General features: G+C 39.4%; 1 protein-coding gene across 3 annotated transcripts in view; it reads right to left on the bottom strand.

Annotated features, from left to right (window-relative positions):
- The window catches only part of ENPP3 (ectonucleotide pyrophosphatase/phosphodiesterase 3), a 96,869-nt gene that overhangs the window by 65,353 nt on the left and 5,345 nt on the right, over positions 1 to 26,171 (bottom strand). For all 3 annotated transcript variants that reach the window (XM_032274762.1, XM_032274763.1, XM_032274764.1), the window contains 5 exons: positions 24,400 to 24,475; positions 18,282 to 18,404; positions 15,736 to 15,861; positions 12,562 to 12,622; positions 4,023 to 4,120 (listed from right to left, as the gene is read on the bottom strand). In XM_032274762.1, coding sequence (XP_032130653.1) covers positions 4,023 to 4,120; positions 12,562 to 12,622; positions 15,736 to 15,861; positions 18,282 to 18,404; positions 24,400 to 24,475 — 484 coding nt within the window. The remainder of the gene's footprint in view (positions 1 to 4,022; positions 4,121 to 12,561; positions 12,623 to 15,735; positions 15,862 to 18,281; positions 18,405 to 24,399; positions 24,476 to 26,171) is intronic.

A 26,171-nucleotide genomic window follows, 5' to 3' on the forward strand; every position in this document is an offset into this window, starting at 1 on the left:
AGAGTTTGAGGTCAACCTGGGAAACATAGCAAGACTTCATCTCTAAAATAATAACTATTAAAAATAAAACTTTAAAAATGAGATATCACATTACCTCTGTTAGGATATCTATTATCAAAAAAAAAAAAAGGTGTTGATGAAGACGTGCAGAAACTGGAACTCTTGTACACTGTTAGTGAAAAGCAAATGGTATAGCTGCTATGGAAAACGGTATGGAGGTTTCTCAAAAACTTAAAAATAGAATTATATGATCTAGCAATTCCACTTTTGAGTATTTATCCAAAAGAGTTGAAATCAGGATCCCAATGAGATGTTAACACTCCCTATTCACCCAGCACTATTCATAAGAGTCAAGCTGTGGAAACAATCTGTTTATCTTTCAAAAGATAAATAGATTTTTTTAAAGGTGATATATACATACAATGAATATTATTTGACCTTAATAAAAGAGGAAAATCTTGCAACATGTGACAACATGGATGAACCTTGAAGGTATACTAAGTGAAACAAGCTAGCCATAGAACACCAATACTGTATGATTCCACTTATATGGGATTATCTAAAATACTCAAAATCATAGAAGCAAAGAACAGGATGATGGTTTCCAGGGGCTGGGTAAAGGGGAAATGCGGAATTGTTAATCAATGGGTATGAAATTTCAGTTTTAGAAAATGAGTAAATTCTAGAGATCCAGTGTACAGCATTGTGCCTATAGATAATAATACTTCATCATACACTGAAAAAATCTGTTAAGAGGGTAGATCTCATGTTATGCATTCTTAACAAAAAAAAATTTAAAAAGCAGACAGCACATGACATCTGCTGTGGCCCATGTAAGAGCTCAGCTGTCCGTGAATGCCAACCTTGCAAACTCTAATCTCCAAAACTCTGCATATGTCACCTGTGGGGTTTTTGCTGTCTACAGGCTACTTCTAGTCTTATTTGATACGCAGTTTCCCATCCAACTTTTCAAGAAGCCTTTCTTCTAAATAGGCCAAATCACCTCTATCCCAACTTGACAGTTTCCTGATCTTGCCCTGGCCTTGTTTACCTGCTGCCACCTGCACTAAGAAAGACAATATTCTTGGGCCGGGCGCGGTGGCTCACGCCTGTAATCCCAGCACTTTGGGAGGCCGAGGCAGGCGGATCACGAGGTCAAGAGATCGAGACCATCCTGGCCATGGTGAAACCCCGTCTCTACTAAAAATACAAAAATTAGCCGGGCGTGATGGCACGTGCCTGTGGTCCCAGCTACTTGGGAGGCTGAGGCGGAAGAATCGCTTGAACCCAGGAGGTGGAGGTTGCAGTGAGCTGAGATTGTGCCACTACACTCCAGCCTGGGCGACAGAGCAAGACTCCATCTCAAAAAAAAAAAAAAGAAAGAAAGACAATGTTCTTGCCTCACTAGAGTGTGATTCGGAGAGCCACTTCTTCGTCTACTTAATAGCCTCTAATATGACTCGTGACTCTGTGATATTGCTTAGGCTCAGTTTACACGATGGTGGTGGCCCAATCCAGGCAGCTTGATGAAACCCTAGAGAAGGGACCCTGGACTTCCTTAACAGCAATGCCTCCTGTCACATACCTCACCTCAAGGCTAACATAATCCTAATCCTATTTAACCACATCTGTTCTTTTTAAATCTTCCCTTGAAACAGCCTGAGGAGGTCCTGAAAATATGTGCCCCTTCCTACCACATCTAATCTTAATTGGGCCTCCTAGAACCTACAGCCTCATTTTGCCTAGGTAGCCCTAATTGATCATAGCTTCACACATCTGGGGATTGAGATGTCTACATGACTAAAGACTATTTTACATGTTTTAAATTATTTTAAACATCGAAAGCAGAAAGCTCTTATATATTTCATCAATGTCATTCTCAATGGAATGAGCAAACCAAGGAATGTCACTTTAGAGGGGGTTCAGTTCACCCTGGCTAGTCAATTTCCCTTTTGACACCAGGTTTGATATCCAGTTTATCAAGACAAATGTAGATAAGGAGATAGAAACTGAGAAGTGTTAGTTAACTTTTTAAGGACAAAATGACTCAGCAGAAAAGTGACAAGTCCTGGGTTTGGAAAACAATCTCTTTGCTAAAGATCTGCCCCAGGGAAGGAGGGAGAAGCTGAAGAAACAATGCAGCTTGTGTTCCAGGGGGAGTGGTCTATCTTTCTACTACTGTCACATTTTAGGGCTGGAATTCACAGTAGAAATAATCAGATCTAGTATTTCACTTCACAAATGAGGAAACTGAGGCCCAGAAATGTCACTCAACTTACCCAAAATCAAACAGCTATTTTTTAAAAACTTGAAGGAAAAGAGAAACAATAAACCAGTAAAACTGACATGAAATTTGAGAGCTTCGGGGATATAAAACAGGGCCTGGAAAAGGGAAGAAAGAAACTGCAGGGCCATGAAGACTGCGGGCCCTCAAGTTAGCTCTCTGGTTCTAATTTTGCCACTTCTTAGCACTGTGTCCTTGGGTACTCATATTTATATATTATATATATTAAATTATATATATATATAATTTAATATATATAATAAAATATACGTATAATTACATATAATTTATATATATATTTTTATATATATATATATATAATTAAATAGAGACGAGGTCTTACTATGTTGCCCAGGCTGGTCTCAAACTCCTGAGCTCAAGGGATCTTCCAGCCTCGGCCTCCCAAAGTGCTAGGATTACAGGCATGAGCTACCACATCCAGCCTCAACTTCTCTTTATTACTACCTTTATTAAATTGTGTGAAGTCCAAGTATCCTAACACAGAAGTACATTATAATAAAGCTAATAATAAAATAATTATAACAATAACTTAAAACCACCCTGTTGGAGCTCTAAGTCCAGGCCTGGCCATTTTAGCCTTGGTGACCCGCACGTTCACTCTGAATGGTCTCCAGGAACCAAAAAGTCTGAAGCAACCACAAGTAACCAGGTTGCCACAGAAGGAAGTAAAACAAGTTGTTCCTGCCTCAACTAATTGCTCTACAACCCGCATCCATTATTCCTGTTCAGCCTTACAAAACTTTCCCCCCGGACATTGGGTTTCTCAAGACCCCCACCCCTGTAACTATGTAATCTACCGCACCCTCCCCTCTGACTGCAACTGATACTCCCCACCCTTGTGATCATGCCTGATTGTAATAAATGACCCCTACCTTGTGACCATGCATCCTGTGATGTCCTCCCCCTCCCTAAGATAGATTACCACCTTTAGTGGACCATTTGCTCCAACCTATATAACCAATTCCCTCTCCTACCCTCTTTGCCTAACTTCTTTCTCCGATTTGGTCCACTTGCACCCACGCACGAAATAAATGGCCTTGTTGCCCACATAAAGCCTGCCTGACAGTCTCTTTGCGCGAGCAGTACGCGTGACACATCCAGTGTATACCACATGTCAAATAGCTATTTTTAAAATGCTACGTGCACATTCTCACAGTAATCCTATCAGGTGGGAAGTCACCGTTTCACAGATGAAGAGACTGGGGCACTAAAAGGTGAAGGAAAGTTACCTGAGACCTCAGAGCTAGCAAGTGGTAGGGCCAGGTTGTAGGCAGTTCCATTCTGGAACCGGAATAGATCCTGGATTTGACATCTGCTGAAGTGGTGGGAGGTGCTGGGTCTGCCTACTCCACCAGGCTCCTTCTGGATCCGGTCCTTGTTATATCCACCTTGCTAAGACCCAGAACCCAGGTCTGACAAACATCACTTTCAAGGCAGTACACACGAACAGATTTCCACAGGACAGAAGTTACATTCAAATACAAAACAAATCAAAATAAACAAACAGAAGGATGAACATGCTACCAAAATAAAGGTAGGAGATGCCAGAAAGTGTGAAAATACACTTCCAACAGAAAGAAGATACCATGTGGTAAAGTCGGAGAGGATCTAAGCTAAGACAAACCACTAAGGTTAAAAGTCAGAAAAAAAGTTGCATCATCCAGATGTTGACTCTATGTCTTTACCATTTGTATGCCACTAGTTATAGAAGACTTACTCAGTTTATTGATATTTGGCATTAAAGAATCCCATGTGTCTAAATATTCAGCTCTAAATCCATCCATAGAAAACAAGATAACTGGTGGCAGGTCAAACCTGAAAATGAAAAAAAAAATGTGTTCATTGTTTTGATTGTTTAAAAATATATACTTTTCTTTGCTACTTACAATTCTCTAAGTTAGAAAATTCTTAGAAAGTACAGTAAGAAAATAGTTCTGGGTTAAGTAATGATTACTAAATTCTACCATCTTTTGGAGATCATTCTGATATGGAATTTAGAAATTCTATAGTTTTGAGATGTTTTATTATTCTAAAACTCCACATTTTTTGACTTTTTCTTCTACGACTTCGGGATATTTATATATACCTCAAAAGCATTGAAATCTTTTTTTAGACCTGTCTTTCAGGCAAAATAATTGTGGTAACTTTTGGGCCATAGACAGACACTGTAATTTTGTTTATTTTCATTTTTAATTTTTTTTTTCAGTCACAGTTTCACTCTATCACCTAGGCTGGAGTATAGTGGCACAATCTCAGCTCACTGCAACCTCTGCCTCCTTGATTCAACCAATTCTTGTTCTTCAGCCTCTTGAGTAGCTGGGATTATGGGCACACACCACCACACCGGGCTAAATTTTAGTAGAAACCAGGTTTCACCATGTTGCCCAGGCTGGTCTCCAACTCCTGACCTCAAGTGATCTGCCCACCTCGGCCTCCAAAGAGCTGAGATTATAGGTGTGAGCCACGGCACCTGGTCTACAATTTTATTTCTCTGATACACACACACACACACATTTCACAGATGTATAGTTTGATACATTTTCACTAACTGAGCTCCCTGGGTAGTCACCACCCAGATGAAGAAAGAATATTATCAGGCCGCTTCTGCTTCCTCTGGTCACTAAACTCTGCAAACCACATCCCACCAAGAATGATCAGTATCTTGATTTCCAACAGCATAGATTAGCTTTGTCTATTTTTGTACTTACATTTATATGCAAATGAAATCATATAGTATGCATTTTGTCGAGTCTCAATTCTTGTACTTGACGTTATGTTTGAGATTCCTCGGCTGGGCGTGGTGGCTCACGCCTGTAATTCAAGCACTTTGGACGCCAAGGCAGGCGGATCACCTGAGGTCGGGAGTTCAAAACCAGCCTGACCAACACGGTGAAACCCCGTCTTTAAAAAAAAAAAAAAAAAAGAGATTCCTCCATATTGTTGCAAGTAATTATGGATCATTCATTTCCATGGCTAATATTCTAATGAATGAATAATACAAAACTTATTCTACTGTCCGTGGGCACTTCGAGTACTCTCCAATTTGGAAAGTTATTCGGTTTCCAGACCTAAGACAGCCTGTGGTTTAACTCCATTGACATGAAATTCTAAAACAGGAATGTATTATGATAGAAATCAGAACAGTGATTGTCTTTGGGATGTTAAGGGTGAGAAGGAACATGAGACATATTTCTGGGATTGTGGAAATATTCTATATTGGTGAGTTACATAACTTCATGAATTTCCAAATTGCATTATATTATACACTTAAGAGCATTTCACACAGCTGAATTCTACCAGACATACAAAGAGGAGCTGGTACCATTCCTTCTGGAACTATTCCAAACAATACAAAAAGAGGGAATTCTTCCCAAATAATTTTATGAGACCAACATCATCCTGATTCCAAAACCCGGCAGAGACTCAACAAGAAAAGAAAACTTCAGGCCAATATCCATGATGAACATAGATGCAAAAATCTTCAATAAAATACTGACAAGCCGATTGCAACAGCACATCAAAAAGCTTATCCACCATGATCAAGTAGGCTTCATCCCGGGGATGCAAGGCTGGTTCAACATACGCAAGTCTATAAACATAATTCACCACATAAACAGAACCAAAGACAAAAACCACATGATTATCTCAATTGATGCAGAGAAGGCCTTTGACAAAATTCAACAGCCCTTTATGCTAAAACCCCTCAATAAGCTAGGTATTGACGGAACGTATCTCAAAATAATAAAAACTATTTATGACAAACCAACAGCCAATATCATACTGAATGGGCAAAAACTGGAAGCATTCCCCTTGAAATGTGGCACCAGACAAGGATGCCCTCTCTCACCACTGCTATTCAATATATTATTAGAAGTTCTAGCCAGAGCAATCAGGCAAGAAAAAGAAATAAAGGGCATTCAAATAGGAAAGGAGGAAGTCAAATTGTCTCTATTTGCAGACGACATGATTGTATATCTAGAAGACCCCATCGTCTCAGCCCCAAACCTCCTGAAACTGATAAGCAAGTTCAGCAAAGTCTCAGGATACAAAATCAATGTGCAAAAATCACATGCATTCCTATACACCAATAACAGACTTAAAGAGAGCCAAATCAAGAACAAACTTTCATTCACAATTGCCACAAAGAGAATAAAATACCTAGGAATACAACTAACAAGGAACGTAAAGGACCTTTTCAAAGAGAACTACAAACCACTCCTCAACGAAATAAGAGAGGACACAAACAGATGGAGAAACATTCCATGTTCATGGTTAGGAAGAATTAATATTGTGAAAATGGCCATACTGCCCATAGTAATTTACAGATTCAATGCTATCCCCATCAAGCTACCAATGACCTTCTTCGCAGAACTGGAAAAAATCACCTTAAACTTCATATGGAACCAAAAGAGAGCCCACATAGCCAAGTCAATTCTAAGCAAAAAGAACAAAGTGGGAGGCATCACACTACTGTACTTCAAACTATACTACAAGGCTACAGTAATCAAAACAGCATGGTACTGGTACCAAAACAGAGATATAGACCAATGGAACAGAACAGAGGTCTCAGAGGCCACACAACATATCTACAACCATCTGATCTTTGACAAACCAGACAAAAACAAGCAATGGGGAAAGGATTCCCTGTTTAATAAATGGTGTTGGGAAAGCTGGCTAGCCATGTACAGAAAGCAGAAATTGGATGCATTTCTGACACCTTACACTAAAATTAACTCCAGATGGATTAAAGACTTAAACATAAGACCTAACACCATAAAAACCCTAGAAGAAAATCTAGGTAAAACCATTCAGGACATAGGTGTAGGCAGGGACTTCATGACCAAAACACCAAAAGCATTGACAACAAAAGCCAAAATAGACAAATGGGACCTAATCAAACTCCACAGCTTCTGCATAGCAAAAGAAACAGTCATTAGAGCAAATCGGCAACCAACAGAATGAGAAAAAATTTTTGCAGTTTACCCGTCTGACAAAGGGCTGATATCCAGAATTTACAAAGAACTAAAACAGATTTACAAGAAAAAAACTAACAAGCCCATTCAAAAGTGGCTGTAGGATATGAACAGACACTTTACAAAAGAAGACATACATGAGGCCAACAAACATATGAAAAAATGCTCATCATCACTGGTCATCAGAGAAATGCAAATCAAAACTACATTGAGATACCATCTCACGCCAGTTAGAATGGCGATCATTAAAAAATCTGGAGACAACAGATGCTGGAGAGGATGTGGAGAAATAGAATACTTTTACACTGTTGGTGGGAGTGTAAATTAGTTCAATCATTGTGGAAGACAGTGTGGCGATTCCTCAAGGACCTAGAAATAGAAATTCCATTTGACCCCAGCAATCCCATTACTGGGTATATATCCAAAGGATTACAAATCGTTCTACTATAAGGACACATGCACACGAATGTTTATTGCAGCACTGTTTACAATAGCAAAGACCTGGAACCAACCCAAATGCCCATCAACGATAGAGTGGACAGGGAAAATGTGGCACATATACACCATGGAATATTATGCAGCCATCAAAAACGATGAGTTTGTGTCTTTTGTAGGGACATGGATGAACCTGGAAACCATCATTCTCAGCAAACTGACAGAAGAGCAGATCAAACACCACATGTTCTCACTCATAGGCGGGTGTTGAACAATGAGAACACATGGACACAGGGAGGGGAGCACTACACACTGGGGTCAGTTGGGTGGGGAGCTGGGGAGAGATAGCAAGGGGAGAGATGCCAGATGTAGGTGATGGGGAGGAAGGCAGCAAATCACACTGCCACGTGTGTACCTATGCAACAATCTTGCATGTTCTTCACATGTACCCCAAAACCTAAAATGCAATAAAATAAATGGGAAAATAAAATAAAATATTAAAATTAAAAAAAAGACCATTTCAATGTGTATGAATTAGGATACCTCAATTTAAAAATAAAAATGGAAAACTGGAACTGTTTGAACTGCAATGTGCAGAAAATTTATGAAGAAATTAAAGTGGCCTAATGCAATTTACATGGGAAAACACTTCTTTATTTATAGTCATTAACATAACTGATTAAAAATTTTATATTCATAAATATGCCATTAAAATAACCTTGAAGATTAAAGACAGGGTCAACTGTCTGTGGGGTCAATTGTGGAATCCAAAGAGTCAATGCACCCCTTTTTTAATGGTCAGCTTGCCTGTTCAAGCTAATTAGAGAGTGCATTTCACATTCTGCTGACATGAGCATTCTTGTAGCTAAAACACCCTTAATTATTTCCTAAAGATAAATTCATAAGGATCACATTTCCTGGTTTTGGGACAAACTTTCAAAGGAGACTAAAATATTGTCACAATTAATTCCTAACAGTTTATATTAACTTATACAGTACCTTCATAAACAAGACTGGTGGTTAGGACTTTATACAAATCATGATGTATTGATTATTTCATGGAGTAAAAGTTGTATCTTCTTTTCATTTTTATTTCTCTGATTGCTAAAAGATTTGAGCATTGCATCCATGTCATTTTTACTGCCTGGGATGAAGCTCAAATAAGAGCTCACTCCATGCCAAGAACTGTCATGTCACATCTGTTATTTCACCAGGATCAGGTAGCTTACCCAAGGTGACCCACTGCCAGTAGGGGCAGAGCTAGGCTATTGGCTCACATCTGTCTGATTTAAGAGTCTAAGCTCCTTACTATACTATGACCACTAGCAAAACAGTAAAGCAAACAAGCAAAGAGAAATACTAGCATAAATATCTGGCAAGAGGGCTTTATGTAAGTAAATATTTATTATTTATTTATAGTGAGCAGAATCATCACTGTCCATTTTCTATGCAGGGATGGAAGGTATGAGCAGGAATGACTTCAATGGAATAAAGGGAATTAGTGGATAGCAGGAGACAGCCAGTGTCCTCCTGGCCACCACCACCACCCCTTTCCTTACTAGGTTCCTTTCTAGTCTTGTCTTGCTTTGAGGTTGCCAAATCAGTCCTGTAATTTCTCTGGGATGCTGCTCCAGCTCTCAGATCCTCAGGTGGACAGTGATTTGCCAGTTTGGAGTAGGACATTCTAACTAATCATTTGGGCTGAGTTGTCTAGGTTTGTTGAGTCTTTACAAAGACTTTAGTAAAAACCTCCCTGCTCACCTACTGTCTCTCTCCTCCTAGTTATCAACAGGAAGGGGAGTCTTGGTGCCTCAAACAATTCTTTCCCTTATTCACCCCCTTACCCCTTCTTCTGGTGAATTGCATAGTGTTAACAGGCTCAGCCTATGACTTGAAGGAGTGTCATGCCACAGAGACTCTGGGTCCTTGCTGCCTGGGTTTGCTTCCTGCCTCCAGCAACCACTAGAAAATGGACAGTGATGATTCTGCTCACTATAAATATTTGCTGGTAAAAATTTTAGTGGCTGAAGACATTACATAAAGCCCTCTTGCCAGACATTTATGCTAGTATTTCTCTTTGCTTGTTTGCTTTACTATTTTGCTAGTGGTCATAGTATAGTAAGGAGCTTAGACTCTTAAATGACAGATGTGAGCCAATAGCCTAGCTCTGCCCCTACTGGCAGTGGGTCACCTTGGGTAAGCTACCTGATCCTGGTGAAATAACAGATGTGACATGACAGTTCTTGGCATGGAGTGAGCTCTTATTTGAGCTTCATCAGAGGCAGTAAAAATGATATGACTTGAGGGAGTGTCATGCCACAGAGACTCTGGGTCTTTGCTGCCTGGGTTTGCTTCCTGCCTCCAACAACCACTAGCAAGGTAGCACTGGGCAAGTGATTTCACAGCTTTTGCCTCATCTCATTCTTTGTAAAATGAGGATGGAGATAATAGAGCCTACCTCAAAGGGTTTTTATAAAGACTAATGTATAAGATGACTATGGTGCAAAGAACATATTGGTACATAAAAAGAACTATATGAATGTTAGCTTGTATTACTATGCTCTTTAGAGATGAATTGACAGTGTAATTTTAACCATGAGAAAAGGCCATGGGCACACCTTAATAGATTCAAGTATCAAGTTCATCTAATAAAACAAATGACTAAAGAAAAATTTCACCAGAAAAATATTAACAATTTCTTGAGTACCTATTATGTATCCTGCACTAGAACTAAAATGAATGTACCGTTTGATAACTCACCAAGAATCTTTCCTTGCTTTAGGTCATTTAATCCTCACGTGAAATCTTCTGACCCTGACACTGTTGTTATTTCAGTTTCATAGGTGAAGCTCAGAGAAGTGATTATTGCAAAAGACCTACAGGCAAAATCAGGACTCAAACTCATCTCATTTTATTCTAATCCTTTACTCTTCCACCCACCAGGTGTGAAGAGAGCAGCAGAATCTGAGCTACAAACCAAAATTGCATGGGACAAAAACAGATGCCTTATCCATACACATTTTTAAAATGAAATAACACTATTTAAAAATGCCCCCACTGGGCCAGACACAGCAGCTCATGCCTGTAAGCCCAGCACTTTGGGAGGCTAAGAGGTGAGGATCACTTGAGCCCAGAAGTTCAAGACCAGCCTGGGCAACATGGAAAAACACTTTCTTTACAAAAAATACAAAAAGTAGCTGGGAATGGTGGCACATGCTTGTGGTCCCAGCTAATTGGGAGACTGAGGTGAGGGGACTGCTTGACTCGAGGAGGTGGTGGATGCTGTGAGCCGTAATCACACCACTGCACTCCAACCTGGGCAACAAAATGAGGCCCTGTCTTAAAAAAAAAGAATGCCTCCATTGACCAGCACAGAACAGTAGTTCATGCCCAGAATTTTGGGAAGCCCGCTTCCCAAATTTCAGAAGTTTGAGTCCAGCCTGGGCAACATAGTGAGACCCTGTCTCTAGAAGAAAATACAAAAAATGTTTAGCTGCGTGTGGCGGCCCATGCCTGTAGTCTCAAATACTTGGGAGGCTGAGATGGGAGGATAGCTTGAGCCCAGGAATTGGAGGCTTCAGTGAGCTATGATCATGTCACTGCATTCCAGCCTGGGTGACAGAGTGAGATCCTATCTTTTAATAATAATAATAATAAACTTAAATTTAAAAACTGCCTCTACCAATTCTTTCTAAAGCCAAGTATTCCTTTCTATTTCATCCACCTTACCACCATTCTTCCACTACTTGGCCCGGAAAAGTGTGAAGGGCGGAGAAGTGGATGGAGAAAAGTGGAATCCATGCTGGCTTGAGGTGATGCATGGGAGGGGTGGAGTAGGGGTATCACGTGTTTATCACCTGTGCCTAATGACAAAGCCCTCCTCATTCACCCTTCAGGGACTTTCTTTCATTTCAAGGCCTGCACAAACCTCTCCCCCTGCCCTTAGTAAGAAGAAATTTGAGGTGCCAAGATGTTAACAGGAAAGAATTCTGGCCAGATATGGTGGCTCATGCCTGTAATCCTGACAATTTGGGAGGCCAAGGAGGGAGGATTGCTTGTGGCCAGGGGATCAAGTTCAACCTAGGCAACATGGCGAGACCCTATCTTTATTAAAACAAGGCAGAAATTAAGTTATTTAAAAAAGGAAAAGGAGTTCTGGCAGAAGTGATTTCAATCTAGATCTCTGGAGTGTTACTTATTTAATATTCCAACCAATTTTTTAAAGTCATTACTGTGGCTGGGTATAGGGGCTCATGCCTGGAATCTCAGCACTTTGGGAGGCCAAGGTGAGTGGATCACTTAAACTCAAGAGTTTGAGACCAGCCTGGGCAACATAATGAAACCTCATCTCTCTAAAAAAAAAGAGAGGGAGAGAAAAATAAAAAATTAGCCAAGCCTGGTGGCATGCCTGTAGTCCTAGCTCCCCAGGAGGCTGAGGTGGGGAGGATCACCTGAGTCTGGGAGGTCAAAGCTACAGTGAACTGTGATTGCACCACTGCACTCTAGCCTTGGCAACAGAGCAAGACCCTGTCTCTAAAACAAAAACAAAATAAAATTGTTGTTGTAAGATGTGAATATAATAAATTAATATGAAGCTTTTTTTTGTTTGCTTTATTTTTTTACAACGCCTTTTGTAAAAAGTAAAAAAAAAAAAAGGCTTTGTAAAAAATAAAGCAAACAGAAGTCCATTAGGACTTGGAAGCTGCAAGAAATCTAATCCTTTGTGAACTTTTCTGTTTTGAAATGTATACAAAGTGGAGGAAATTCCACTCTGTGTCTCAACTAACTACATTCTCCTGTGCACCTTTGTTAAAGGAAGATAAAAATCCCTATATCAGTCTTGCTCACCCTTCTGGACACTGAGACTGCTGGGCTGTGTCACAGTTTTCTTCCAGCCATGAGGTTTCTCCTGAAAAGCATAAGATAGAAATGTTTATACATGCTGCACCACAGACTAGAAAAGAGAAGCAAGTGTCCAATTGACATGATCTTCCCAAACTACTTAATTTGTGTTACTCCCATGACTAATTTCTTCCAAAACACATAAAGTGCATTTTCACTTGTTGGCAAAGGCAGTGTCTCTAGTGACTTGCAGAGACCAGTAATCTGCAATAACTGAATACCAGGAAGTCTATCTTTACCAAGAGAAACAGAGGGAATTCTTTTATTATTATTATTATTTTGAGATGGTGTTTCACTGTTGTTGCCTAGGCTGGAGTGCAATGGTGTGATCTCAGCTCACTGCAACCTCTGCCTCCCAGGTTCAAGTGATTCTCCTGCTTCAGCTTCCCAAGTACCTGGGACCACAGGCATGTGCCACAACGCCAGGCTAATTTTGTATTTTTTGTATTTTTTAGTAGAGACGGGTTTTCACCATGTTGGTCAGGCTGGTCTCGAACTCCTGACCTCAAGTGATCCACCTCCCAAAGTGCTAGGATTACAGGCATGAGCCACCACACCTGGCCCCAAAAGGGATTCTTTTAAATGAAAACAAGATAATTCTTCTCTTCTTGATAACTTTTTTCCCCCTCAATAACAGTATTTTCCCAACTGCTAGGATAAATGGATTTAATAAAGTGATTTAATAACTATAGATGTACAGTCTAAAAAAGAGAAAAGGAAAGTATCAAAAAAAAAAAAAAAAGAAAGAAAGAAATAGCCAACAAGAATAACTGATATCAAATGGGGAAATTTAACAAATGTTTAAAAACAAAAATCAGCAAAACCAAAAAATTCACTACATGAATATTTCTCATTGTAGAACATTCTAGCTAATTAGTGAAGTAGAAATGACACACTATGACTGTCACTACCTGTAACCCCCAGTGGATCTAGGCAATGATTATCAATGGCTAACATATCCCAAAAAACACACCTGCAGACACGATATACCTCCTGATGGAAATAATCTTTATGGTTTTAGATATGTACTTAAAATATGTATCTAAATACTTATTTTAGATGAATGATACTCTAGGTTTTGCTTTGAAGCAATCTAAAATTATGGAAGAGAGGTTGGGAGTAATGATGAGTATACTTTGTTAAAGAAAAAAACCTAAAACGTGGAAATAGGCAAGAACACTGATCACTAGACTTCATTTTAATGTCATTCTGGGAATTATCTAAAAAGCCCAACAATGTATTATCCAATTACCAAGGGGTATGTATCTTTATCCAGCTTACTTTTTATTATTCATTTTACAAGTTGTTTATTTAAGAGTAATAGGTAACTAGTAGAAAACAAAAAGCAACATAACTGATTTATGCCTGGTAGCAAATAAACTGTCCTATAGAAATACAATTCATTTTTGTCCCACCAAAGATACAGTTTTAGTGATTCTATTCCAACATTCTTTCAGTCTTATATACGTATTTTGTAGCTTAGTTTCTTATTCGCTTTGAACCAGCTTTAATTCTAGTTGGTTAACTTATAAATGCTTTAGTAACTCTTTGATGTGTCCATTTTACATTCAAAATTATACTTTGTCAACGTAAGACAAGATTGGCCATGAATTGATAACTGCTGAAAATAGATGACAGACTTAGAAAACATCATAATATTCTCTCTACACCTGTATGTGGTAGAAATTTATCACAACGCTTTTAGAAATTCTAAACCTAACAAAATATAAAAGTCATCAACTGGTTTCTCACACAAAAATGATTCAGTTCTCTCAGACTACTTTCAGAAGATACAATTTTGACAAAAACTCTCAAACTACTCTTGAAGATACAATCTTGACAAAAATCACTTAACTTTTTTTATTCTAAAAGCTGTAGGCACATTTAACATTTTAAAATATTAAGTGTTAAATCCTCAGAGGGATAAAGCATTTATATTATTTTAAAAAATAAACTAAAATGATTACATTAACTCCATCAGAGTAACCAGTGAATTCAGAAAAAAAAAAAAAAATTACTGCATGGCCTAAAGATCCATCCTGAGATTAAAAAGTTCAAAGTCACCAAATTGGAGCAGAAGAAGGGAGACTGGAGAAGTCAGAGGTAACATGGTCAGTGAATTTATTAGAGAAAGAAGCAGACTTGAACCTACACTTGCCTTGTGAAATTAAAGAAACTTTTAAATGATGCAATATTGAATATTAAATATTGAGCAATTATTATTTTTAAAAAGGAGTTACCATTTCAGGCTTTTCCAATAACTCTTTTCAGCTGATTTTCAATTATATTTTGTATAAAAACTGATTCATCCATTGGTACACAACTTATTTTCTACTAGCAGATTATAGTTAAGGTTTCTACTATAACATTTTCTTCCTATTTCAGAAATCAGAATCCAACCTAATCTCTTTTTTGTCAAAAGTATTAAAATTGCCAGCTCTGTTTGGTGTGAGGTTATAAAAAGGGATTGATAGCTTTAAAAATTTGGTTGAGATATATATATATATATATACACACATATATATATATACACACACATATATATACATATATATGTATATATATGCATTTTTCATAAATTTCATCAGTTGTTCGGAGGAATTGGTGATTTTTTTAAAGTCACATCACTTATAAAATCAGAAGTGGATAGAACAAGGAGTTGAATAACCTGAATTCTAATCTTGACTCTACGTTAACTCCTTGAGGATCCTTAGCAATTTAAACCATTGAGGGCACATTTGTTTTGGAAATAACAGCATTGGCTTAACAAGATGATATCTGAACTAGATAACCTCATTCTCTACATTTTAACTTTAGGATCTGCCACTCAGTGTCTGAAACTACAACTGTGTCTGGCAAGGTCACTGTATTGAAAAAGACCTTCCCTTACGGACAAATACGGAATTTTAAGATCTCTCTTCTATATCTACACTGTGAGCTCTCCTCCTCCCTGGTTACGAACCACATTTCATTCCACAGTAAACGCATTTGATCTTTTCTACATGGAGTGACTAAAAATTCTCTGACTTGTTTTAATTTTTGCAGGCTTGCATAGCTCTAGGAAACTCGCAGAGTTCCTCTGAGCTCGCAGGGGCAATGAGTCAACATCCTTCTGCTTACCTTGGCACACACTCTTGTAGTCAGCACAGCAGTCTTCCCTCTGCAAACAGTCATCTGAACAAGAGCAAAGGCTGGCCTCTAATCTGGTCTCTCCACAACGAAATTTATTGCACGTCCATATTCGAGCTGTAAAATGATACAATTCAATTCTGAGCATTACAGTTTCCAATATAAAAGATACGAATTTCATTTCTTTATTCCTATAATAGTACAATCAAATTCTTGGTTTATTTGTATTATTACATGAAAATACATAATGCCAAATGAGGGGCAAACCACCTGGTTTCTTCATGAGCTAGGTGGCAGGGAGAAATGCAGCTTTATAAACCACAACCCAGGTTTACTTAGCAGGCACACTGCAAGCTTGGAGAAATCTGAACACAGGTCCTATTCCTACCCGAGAGCAGGAGCTCCCTGAGGTGAAGAATCACTGGCCCTGACTGATTATTGCCACCTAAGAGCAGCTTTGTCCAGCCTTGTCTAAGGACAGGCAGCAAGGAAGAAAAGGTGACAGACAGCAGAAGTAACAGGAGCACAGTCATGTCTATGAGAATGTAGGTAGGTCAAGGCACCACTCAGTGGAAAGTGACAGCAGTGATAGAGAAGCTCCCACCCATGCCTCGGGGGTTCCCTCAGGCTATGGATTTAGCAAGAGAACAATTTCGATAAATCCCATTGCTAAAAGCAGCAAGAGGCTGGAGGAAGGTGGCTTGGCACTGCCACCTGCTAGGAAACAGTGACTAAAATCAACGTCAGCCTTGGCCTGAGACAAACACTCTCAATAGGCAATTTCTGTCCACTCCAGTTATACATAGATTTCTTCCTTCCCCAGCATTTCTCATTTACATAGAAAGAAAAGATTTTTGGAGATTAAGTAAAAGGAACACAGAGCTCTATCTATACTGGGTTATCCTCTCCCTCTTGCCCTTTTCAGGGAACATAATGTAAAGAACTCTACTGTTCTAATCTTTTCTCCAACCACTAGACACCCCGCCGGCTGCCACCATCTTCCCAGATTATTTAAGGAGTTAAACATTGCAAGCTGTCTTTTCCATCTAGAGAACAGCGTTTCTAAAATTGTGCCCTGTGGAACACTGGCATCAGAATGATCAAGAATCACCAGCTTTTCAAGTAAGTTTTACACACCTTGAAGTTTGAGAACCACTGCAAATGAAACAAACAAGATGCTGAACTTAAGCCATAGTAAAACTCCATCGAAGCATACGTAATGAGACAGCATTTCATTTACCATAGCCTGTTTTTCCTCAACCTCAGTTAAATAAAGTGTGAATTCTGCATTTAGCATTATTAAGGGGGAAATGATAATAAGACCGTGTCTAAGTGTTATAGGTTGAGTTGCATCCCCTAAAAAGATGTTGAAATCCCAACCCCCATTACTTGTGAATGTGACCTTATTTAGAAATGGTTCCAAATTACTTGCAGAGGCCCAGCACTTTGGAATGCCAAGATAGTGAGATCACTTGAGGCCAGGAGTTCAAGACCAGCCTGGCCAACATGGAGAAACCTTGTCTCTACCAAAAATACAAAAATTAGCCAGGCTTGGTAGCACACACCTGTAGTCCCAGCTACTTGGGAGGCTGAGGCAGGGGAATTGCTTGAACCCAGGAGGTGGAGGTCGCAGTGCACCAAGATCATGCCAATGCACTCTGGCAACAGAGTGACACTCTGTTTAAAAAAAAAAAAAAAAAAAAAAAACAAAACTTGCAGATAATCAAGTAAAATAAGGTCATTAAGGTGAGCTTTAATCCAGCAAGACTGGTGTTCTTATTCAAAGGGAAATTTTAAATATAGACACAGACAGAGGGAAGACTATACAAAGAGACACAGATTATGTGAAGATGAAGGCAGAGCCTGGGGCTGTGCTGCCACAAGCCGAAGATTGCCAGCAACCCACCAGAAGCTGGGAGAGGCATGGAGCGGATTCCCTTTTGGAGCCTTGAGGAGGACCCAATCCTGTCAATACCTAGAAGCTGGACTTCCAGCCTCCCGAACTGTGAGATAACAAACTTCTGTTGGCTAAGACACCCAGTCTGTGGTATTTTGTCATGGCAGCCCTAGGGGACTAATACACAAAGTATGTAGGTGAAAATTTGGACACAGCCCTAATGCAGTGGTTCATGCCTATAATCTCAGCACTGTGGGAGGCCAAGGTGGGAAAATTGCTTGAGCTCAGGAGTTCAAGACCAACCTGGGCAACATGGTGACACCCTGTCTCTACAAAAAAATTAAAAACAATTAGCCGGGCATGGTGGCGCATGCCTGTGTTCCCAACTACTCAGGATGCTGACGTGGAAGGATCAACTGGACCCAGGAAATCAAGTCTGGAGTTGACCGTGATCATGCCACTGCACTCCAGCCTGGGCAATAGAGTAACGAACACCCTGTCTCAAAAAAAAAAAAAAAAGAAAAGAAAAAAGAAAGAAAGAAAGAAAAAAGAAAAAAAAGGAAAGAAAAGAAAAAAAAATTGACGTGCATTAATGGTCGCACAACCAACATGCTAATAAACTTATTCTCAGAACTCGTACTTGATTCCACACAGGTGTCTTCAAAATCCCAGCAGCAATCGCCTCGGTCTGTACAAGCCACATCACACCGGCAGTTCTCCAGGCCTCTAAATGATGCATCAAAGCACTTCTTCCTGCAGCTGCCTGGAAAGTAAAGAAAATAAAGGCCCCAACATTTAGGAGCTATCCAATGTCTTATACCTAAGCAGTGGAGGCACATAGCACAGACTACGACAGACAACTAGATGATTTTTATGGTGCTGCAGGATCTGCCAATACAATGTAATAAATAGTGACACTGATATGGCCAGGTGCAGTGGCTCACACCTATAATACCAGCACTTTGTGAGGCCAAGGCAGGAGAATCGCTTGAGGTCAGGAGTTTGAGACCAGCCTGGCTAACATGGCGAAACCCCATCTCAACTAAAAATACAAAATTCAAAACTTAGCCAGACAAAGTGGTGCACGCCTGTGGTCCCAGCTACTTGAGAGGCTGAGGCAGGAGAATTGCTTGAGCCCAGGAGGCAGAGGTTGCAGTGAGCCGAGATTGTGCCACAGAACTCTAGCCTGGGTGATGAAGCGAGATTCCGTCTCAATAATAATAATAAAAACAATAATGACATTGATATGTACAAGGAGTACATGGGAGCATCATAGGGGTGGGACAAAAACTAGCAAGGGGATTCAAGGACACCACTGAGTCCTGGGAAAGGATCAAGATTTTAAAAATCAGTGAAGCTAAGGAAGACCTATTTGGAGAATAGCATATAGGTTATGATGGCTAAGAGGCAGAGTTCAAAGGTAGAGGTGGAGTAGTGTGAGGAAAAGTGCGTATGTCTTAGTAAGAAGCTTAAAGCCTAACCTTTGGTAACCAGAGCCATCGAAGAGTAAGCAGAGGGTCGTGAATTAAATCCGTGTTTTAGAAAGTCACCCTGGATAATAGGTGAGTAGGGTAGGGATGGAAACTCCTGAACTAAGCAAGAGATTTTAACCCAAGCCAAAAATGATAAGGGCCTAAAGGAAGATAGTAACATAAGACATAAGGAAGATGTAAACAGAGCTAAGGGAAATTAAAGTGCAATTAGTTTGAGTTCAGCTTTATATAAAGAGTGAGGAGGAATGAGCCAAGGATGACTTCCAAAATGCAAGACTAAGGCACTGAAAAAGGGGAAGTCCAGTTTTCCAGGTATTTAAGCAAATACACATTTAGGAGGGAGTCTGAATATTTGAGTCTGAAGTTCAGGAAAGAGAGACATAAACTAAAGATACTGACTTGGACTCATCAGCTTATTAGCAATAAGAAGCAATGGGAATTCTGCAGTTCTCATTGTGCAAGGAGTATATGCCCAGCTAAATATTATTTTTCCTTGCTATACACTCCCATTGAAAAGTATCTGTAATTCTCTGTGATACTTGCTTTCTGCTTTGCATTCTAAAGCAGTCGTTTGAAGGCAAGGAGGGTATAATAACATGTCTGGGAAAATTCAACTATGCACAACTTGCTTCTATCCCTTGACAACTACTGCATAGTTTTAAATTAATTTGTTTACTTATTCATTCTATGAATATTTATTTTAGCATCATTATGTTTCAGGCACTGTTCTGGGCATTGCAGATTAAGTGATAAATAATGCAGACATAATTGTAGAGTCTTTATATTAATAAAAATTTTTAAGTGGTAACTTCAAAGTTACAGTGAATAACACATAGTAATGGGACAAGTGACTAGCTATATGGGGAAAGAAATTTCTTGATAGTCTTGCCTCACAACATATACAAAAAAATAATTTCAGGAGCTTAACAAAATATAAATGTCTTAGGAGTTAAGTAGTTAAGGACAGCATTTTAGAATACTCATTTTGAAAATATACAAAGGATCACTAATCAGAAATTTATTAAAATACCAAATTTATTAAAAGCAACACTGGATGCTGTAAGACAGGAAAGTCATACCTTCAGATTTCTAGAAAAACAAATTATTTCCATCCTAGAATTCAATACCTAGCCAAACTGTGAAGTGTTAGGTTAGGATGATACGTCTTTACATAGACAAAGATTCAAGTTATCTCTCACATGCATCCTATTTTAGGAAGCTACCAAGTTGTTCTTTAACAAAGTAAGAAAATGTAATAAGAAGAAAGAGATTTTAAAATCATGGGATCTAACACAATAGATGGGCAAATGAAAATACCAACCATACACCCAACCAGAAGAGAAACCAACATGGATTAGAGCAACAGGACAGAGAAATAGAAACTAAAATAAAAGACTTCATACTATACCCAACTTCACACTGCCAGAAACTAGAGAGCTGAATTATGGCAATGGTTGGTGGAGATGTGAGGTGACGTGAAGGTAGGGTAGGCTGCAGAAGCCACTCTACAAAGGAACCTGGGACTACTTACCTGAGTTAAGGTGAAAGCCCTAATATCCTGAAACTTCATTCCTTGGTCTATGGCAAAACAGTTATCACACAGGTTTGTAAGGAACCTGCAGGATTTCTCTGGTAGTGAGGAACTAAAGCCAACTTGGGTATTCAGCACCAGGAGAGGGCATTGGTTGGTTGGCAAGTTGGGTATAAGCCAAAGAGTAGTGCACCGTAGAAGCATAAGAACAGATGTATACAGAGCGATTCTGCTTGGTCTCAAAAAGTGCTCAATGAAAAACTAGAAAACAAATTATGTAGATTTAGGTATATCACAATCGTTTACATAAATGGCCTTTATGTTTTTCCACACTCTCATCTTAAGAAACGTTTCTGCACTTGGTTTCTGGAACACAATAGTGACATAACTGTCCTCTCATTTTCCTGGACACTGATTCCTAGTCTTCTGTGCTTTTCCCCTTCACCTTCCCAATTCTTCAAGGTTGTTCTACCCCAGTCTCATGATTTAAATCTCACATATGACACATGCTGATAAGCACCACAGTGCATGCCAGGCAGGACTTCACCTCTAAAGCCAGCTTCATATGTTCAACTATTTTCTTGACTTCTGCACTTGGACATCCAACAGAAATAGCAAATTTAACAGGTCCAAAACTGAGTTCCTGATTTTTCTCCCCAAACCAGCTTCTTCTACAATCTGCCCAAACTCAATTATGGAAGTTCATATTTCCAGATGTTCATGCAAAAATTCTGGGGTCATTCTTGACTCCTCTCTCTTACCCCAAATCCAATCTTTCAATAAGATCTATCTACCCCATCACAACAAATTCAGAATCCAAATACTTCTACCAGCTACAATGCCAGCATCCTGGTTTAAGACTTAAGTCTTGCCCAGATTATTGCAATAATCTCCTGACTGGTCTCTCTACTTCTGCTCTCACTCTATCATCTATTCATAATACAGAAGGCCTAGGGATTCTGTTAAAAAGCAGTATCTTGCAACCACTTCTTGTTACACTCAGAATGAAAGATGAAGACCATGCTTTGACATATCAACCTTTACTTGATCGGGCTCCTCTTTATTTAGTAGATCTCATTTTACGATCAGCTCCCAGCAGTCCTTTTAGTTCTAGTTGATGGCCTCCTTATTTTTCCTTAAATGAAACATGCCAGGCAAGGTCCTGCCTTTGGCCTTTGCACTTGATAGTTCTTCTGACCTGGAATGTTCTTCCCCAATCTATTCCTGTGTTTCTGTCTAACTTGCTTCAGTCATTACTCAAACGTTATTTCATACACACACACACACACACACACACACACACACACACACACACGTACACACACACACACATATATATACACACAGACACACATATACACACACACACACATGACTCTGATTCTTTTTTCGGGGCTTTACTTATTTCTTAGCACTTTATCTTATTTTATGTGTATATATATATATATATATATATATAGTTTATTTATATTTTTATTGTCTGCTTTGCGTGCTAAAATATAAACTCCTGGAAGGATTTTGTCTGTTGTCTTCACCACTTTATCTCCAATAATTGTAATAATACCAAGCACATAGTGTTCAATAAAAAATATGTGTATTCATGACAGTAAATCTGTAAGAACATGAACAAACATTGAAATAAATACATATTGCCTATGGAGGGTGAGTTAACTAGAGTGGAAAATGGTGAAAATGACCCAGGGTTGGGGTTGAGGAGGATAGATGTGGTGGAAAATGAGTACAAAGAGGGTGACTATGTAAAGGATGTTGGCACAAAGGGGTTGGAGTTAGTACCAATGCCCTGCTGGGAGAGAAAAGGGGGCGATGCCACGTAGGGCTGATCGACTCAGATGAAAGGAAGAGGAAAAGGAAAAATGACTCTGGGAAACCAGCCAATGGGTGCACTAAAGTGAATGAAAGAGCTGGAACAAAAAGACGTTTTGTTCAGACATTAGATATGCCTTTTGCAATCAATTTATGTGATTTAGGGGGTAAAACAGCCAAGAAATGATGCCCATTTGTGTGCTCTAACATCAAAAAAATACCACTGAAATGGCCTGGCAACATTTCTTTGATCAAGGACTGGCACCACGGCCCAGAAACACAACAGCCAAGTGACCAAGAGAAGATAGTAATCTTCCCGCAGTTATTCAACTTTTCAGTTCTACTGTGTTCCCGGGTCATACTAGGGAAGATGAGTGTTTCCCAAGTGATTATGTGACCAGAAAATTGTCAGTTAATCCTACCAAGTCTTCCTAATGCTGAAGCAATGAGGCTTCCTCCACTGGAGTCACACCAGAAGATTTTAGTCAAATTTATAAGGGGGTACAGAACTTTGTACAGTGGGCAGTATAGTAGCCAATGAGATTTATCCAAGGCATGATTATTGCTCATAAAAATTTTCAGAAGACAAAAATGGGGTGAGGGTCCTGGGCACAGTGGCTCACACCTTTAATCCCAGTGCTTCGAGAGGCCAAGGCAGGAGGATCACTTGCATCCAGGAGTTTGAGACCAGCCTGGACAACATAGTGAGACCCCATGTCTACACAAAATTTAAAAATTATCCAGGTGTGGTAGTGCAGGCCCGTATACCAGGTACTCAGGAGGCTGAGGTGGGAGGATCACTTGAGCCCAGGAAGTCGAAGCTGCAGTAAGCCATGATCATGCCACTGTGTTCAGCCTGAGCAACAGAGTGAGACCTTGTCTCAAAAAACAAACAACAAAAAGTGGGGTACATGAAAGATGTAGCAACTGGCCTCATACTTAGTAAAAGTACAAAAACAATATGTAAAAAGATTATAGATAATTTTTTATGCTGTCATTTGTAAGTGGTGCATTTACTATTCATAGTGATGAAATATAGCAAAAGGCATGTGAGGTATTTTTATACTCTGGGACATATTTCTCCTATTTTTCTTTGCTTCCCATGAGAAAAAAATTTTTGAAGATTTTATTATGCATTACTTTTCAAGAATTTGGCACTGCCCAAACAAGAACCAGGAGATTTTAGAGGTAGAACAAACCTAGCATAGTGCCAAGGTACAGGGTGGTGGCAGGAGGTCATGGGAATGAAGCAACAAAGACTTTCAAGACCGAGTGGCTAGATACTTTGTCATCAGATGTTGACAATGACAGTGGGAGCAGAATGAAAAGTCCGTGGTCCACTGACCAAAGTCCATTATAAAGATCAAGAAGGGCCAGGAGTGGCAACTCACACCTGTAATCCCAGCACTTTGGGAAGCTGAGGTGGGTGGATCACTTAAGCCCAGGAGTTTGAGACCAGCCTGGGCAACATAGTGAAACCCCATCTCTACTAAAACTGCAAAAATTAGCAGGGTACAGTGGCGCAACTACTACTTGAAAGGTTCCGGTACGGGAGGATCACCCAAGGCCAGGGAGGAGCTACAATGAGCTGAGATTGTGCCACTGCACTCCAGCCTGAGAGACAGTGAGACCCTGCCAAAAAAAAAAGGGTGAAGAAAGGTAAGAGAAAAACACTGGAATGATAATGAATCTCAAATGAGCAGGGTGAAAAAGTAAAGTCCAGAAAGTACAGTGGGCAATGCCAACCACAGATGTGGGCTTCCAATGGGTAGAGTGGAGGGAGGGAGATGCCTAGAAGCAGAATTCTGCATGGAGGACAGTGGAGGCTTGGGATGGGCAATAAACCGAACCAAGAGAAGAAATAAGGGAATGTTCTGAGCAAAGGCTGAGGAGTATACCGAGGGCTATACCTTGGTTTTCCGGCTTCCTGAGTCCAAGCCCCAGTCCTAATCCAAGTGACATGATCACCAACAAAGCAAGAAGAACCTATTGCAGAAAAGAAAAAGTAACTTTTATAATTTTTTAAAAAATTGCAAAGATACAATAACCACCCTTTCTCAGTACTCTAAGTACCTGCAGCATGCCAGTTATGCCAGATGCCAGATGCCACAATGATCTGGCGTCTGGCATAAATAGAGGGAGAGTATTTTATTTAATACTTAAAATAAGAAAAAACATTTTGGAAGAATTTAAAGATATATGTACATACAGATATACATATATTACAGATTTTTAAATTCAAACACATGTACCATTCAAATGCAATGGACTTACTGCAAAATGAGTTAAAAGTTAAGAATTAAAACTATCAAACCATTTTTCTGGGCCATTTTTTTCTTTTCTTTTCTTTTCTTTTCTTTTCTTTTCTTTTCTTTTCTTTTCTTTATCTTGAGATGGAGTTTTGCTCTTGTTGCCCAGGCTGGTGTGCAATGGCGTGATCTTGGCTTACCGAAACCTCTGCCTCCCGGGTTCAAGCGATTCTCCTGCCTCACCTACTGATTTAGCTGGTATTAAAGGCATGTGCCACCATGCCCAGCTAATTTTGTATTTTTAGTAGAGTGGGGTTTCTCCATGTTGGTCAGGCTGGTCTCAAACTCCTGACCTTGGGTGATCCACCTGACGCAGCCTCCCAAAGTGTTGAGATTACGGGCGTGAGCCACTGTGCCTGACCCATTTTTTTCTTTTAAAACCAGGCACCCATTTGCAGACCATTTATTGAAAAGCACTCCAACACTATGAAATCCTTAACTGCCTCGTTCTAAGGGAGCAGGGCCTTTTTTTTTCCACTCTATCACAGGATGATGATAATATTTAACATATATTAAAATATAGTGTCCAAATAGTTGCAGATCATTTATTGAAAAGCATTCCAGAACTATGAAATCCTTAACTGCCTCATTCCAAGGGAGCAGGGCTTTTTTTCTTCTACTGTATCACAGGATAATGATAATATTTAACATATATAAAAATACGGCATCCAAGCAGTTAACTGGCAAATGACCTGTTTTGGTCTTCTACTCATACAAACCACTTAGGGTAATTTGGAAACTGCCTGACCAAAGATTGTTTGTGTCATTCATTATCACTCTGCTGACAAAGCCTTTTGGTGTAACGGACTTTATGCTATGATTAGATTAAACTCTGATATAATTAAAGAGAATTCTTCTATCTGCCCTCTTCCCTCGTCCATGAAGTTCAGTGATAAGCATGCTGGATGGCAGGGCTTGAATACTGCATGTTGTCATAAAGAATGGCAAAAAGACACAATCAAATTACCTAGGAAAGTATTTTACAATAGCCTTGGTGATAGTTTAAGATACAAAAAATAACTTTCACAAAAAATCAGAGTTTGCTCAGATAATTAAGGACTACATAAAGTATTATTTTTTTTTGAGGGTTGTTTTCATTCTGAAAGTCAGCTGGACCATTAACACATCTAATGTTTATGATGGAAGTGAATTCAACGACTGGGAAGCTATGTTAAAATACTAAGAAAACAATTCCCATATGAAGTCTCAAAGTTAGCCCCAGGGTCAGTGAATTCTCAGTATGTATTAATTCAGCAGAGAGAATGGAGAGGAGAAAATGAACATTAGCTTACTAAAGAACACTATTAGCAGTTCATCCATTATCATGCTGCTCAGACGACACGGCTGACTGAGGCTAGAGTTACTATAAAGCA

Source organism: Sapajus apella, unplaced genomic scaffold, assembly GCF_009761245.1.
Source record: "Sapajus apella isolate SASKATOON/1434 unplaced genomic scaffold, GSC_monkey_1.0 scaffold6, whole genome shotgun sequence".
Lineage (NCBI taxonomy): Eukaryota > Metazoa > Chordata > Mammalia > Primates > Cebidae > Sapajus > Sapajus apella.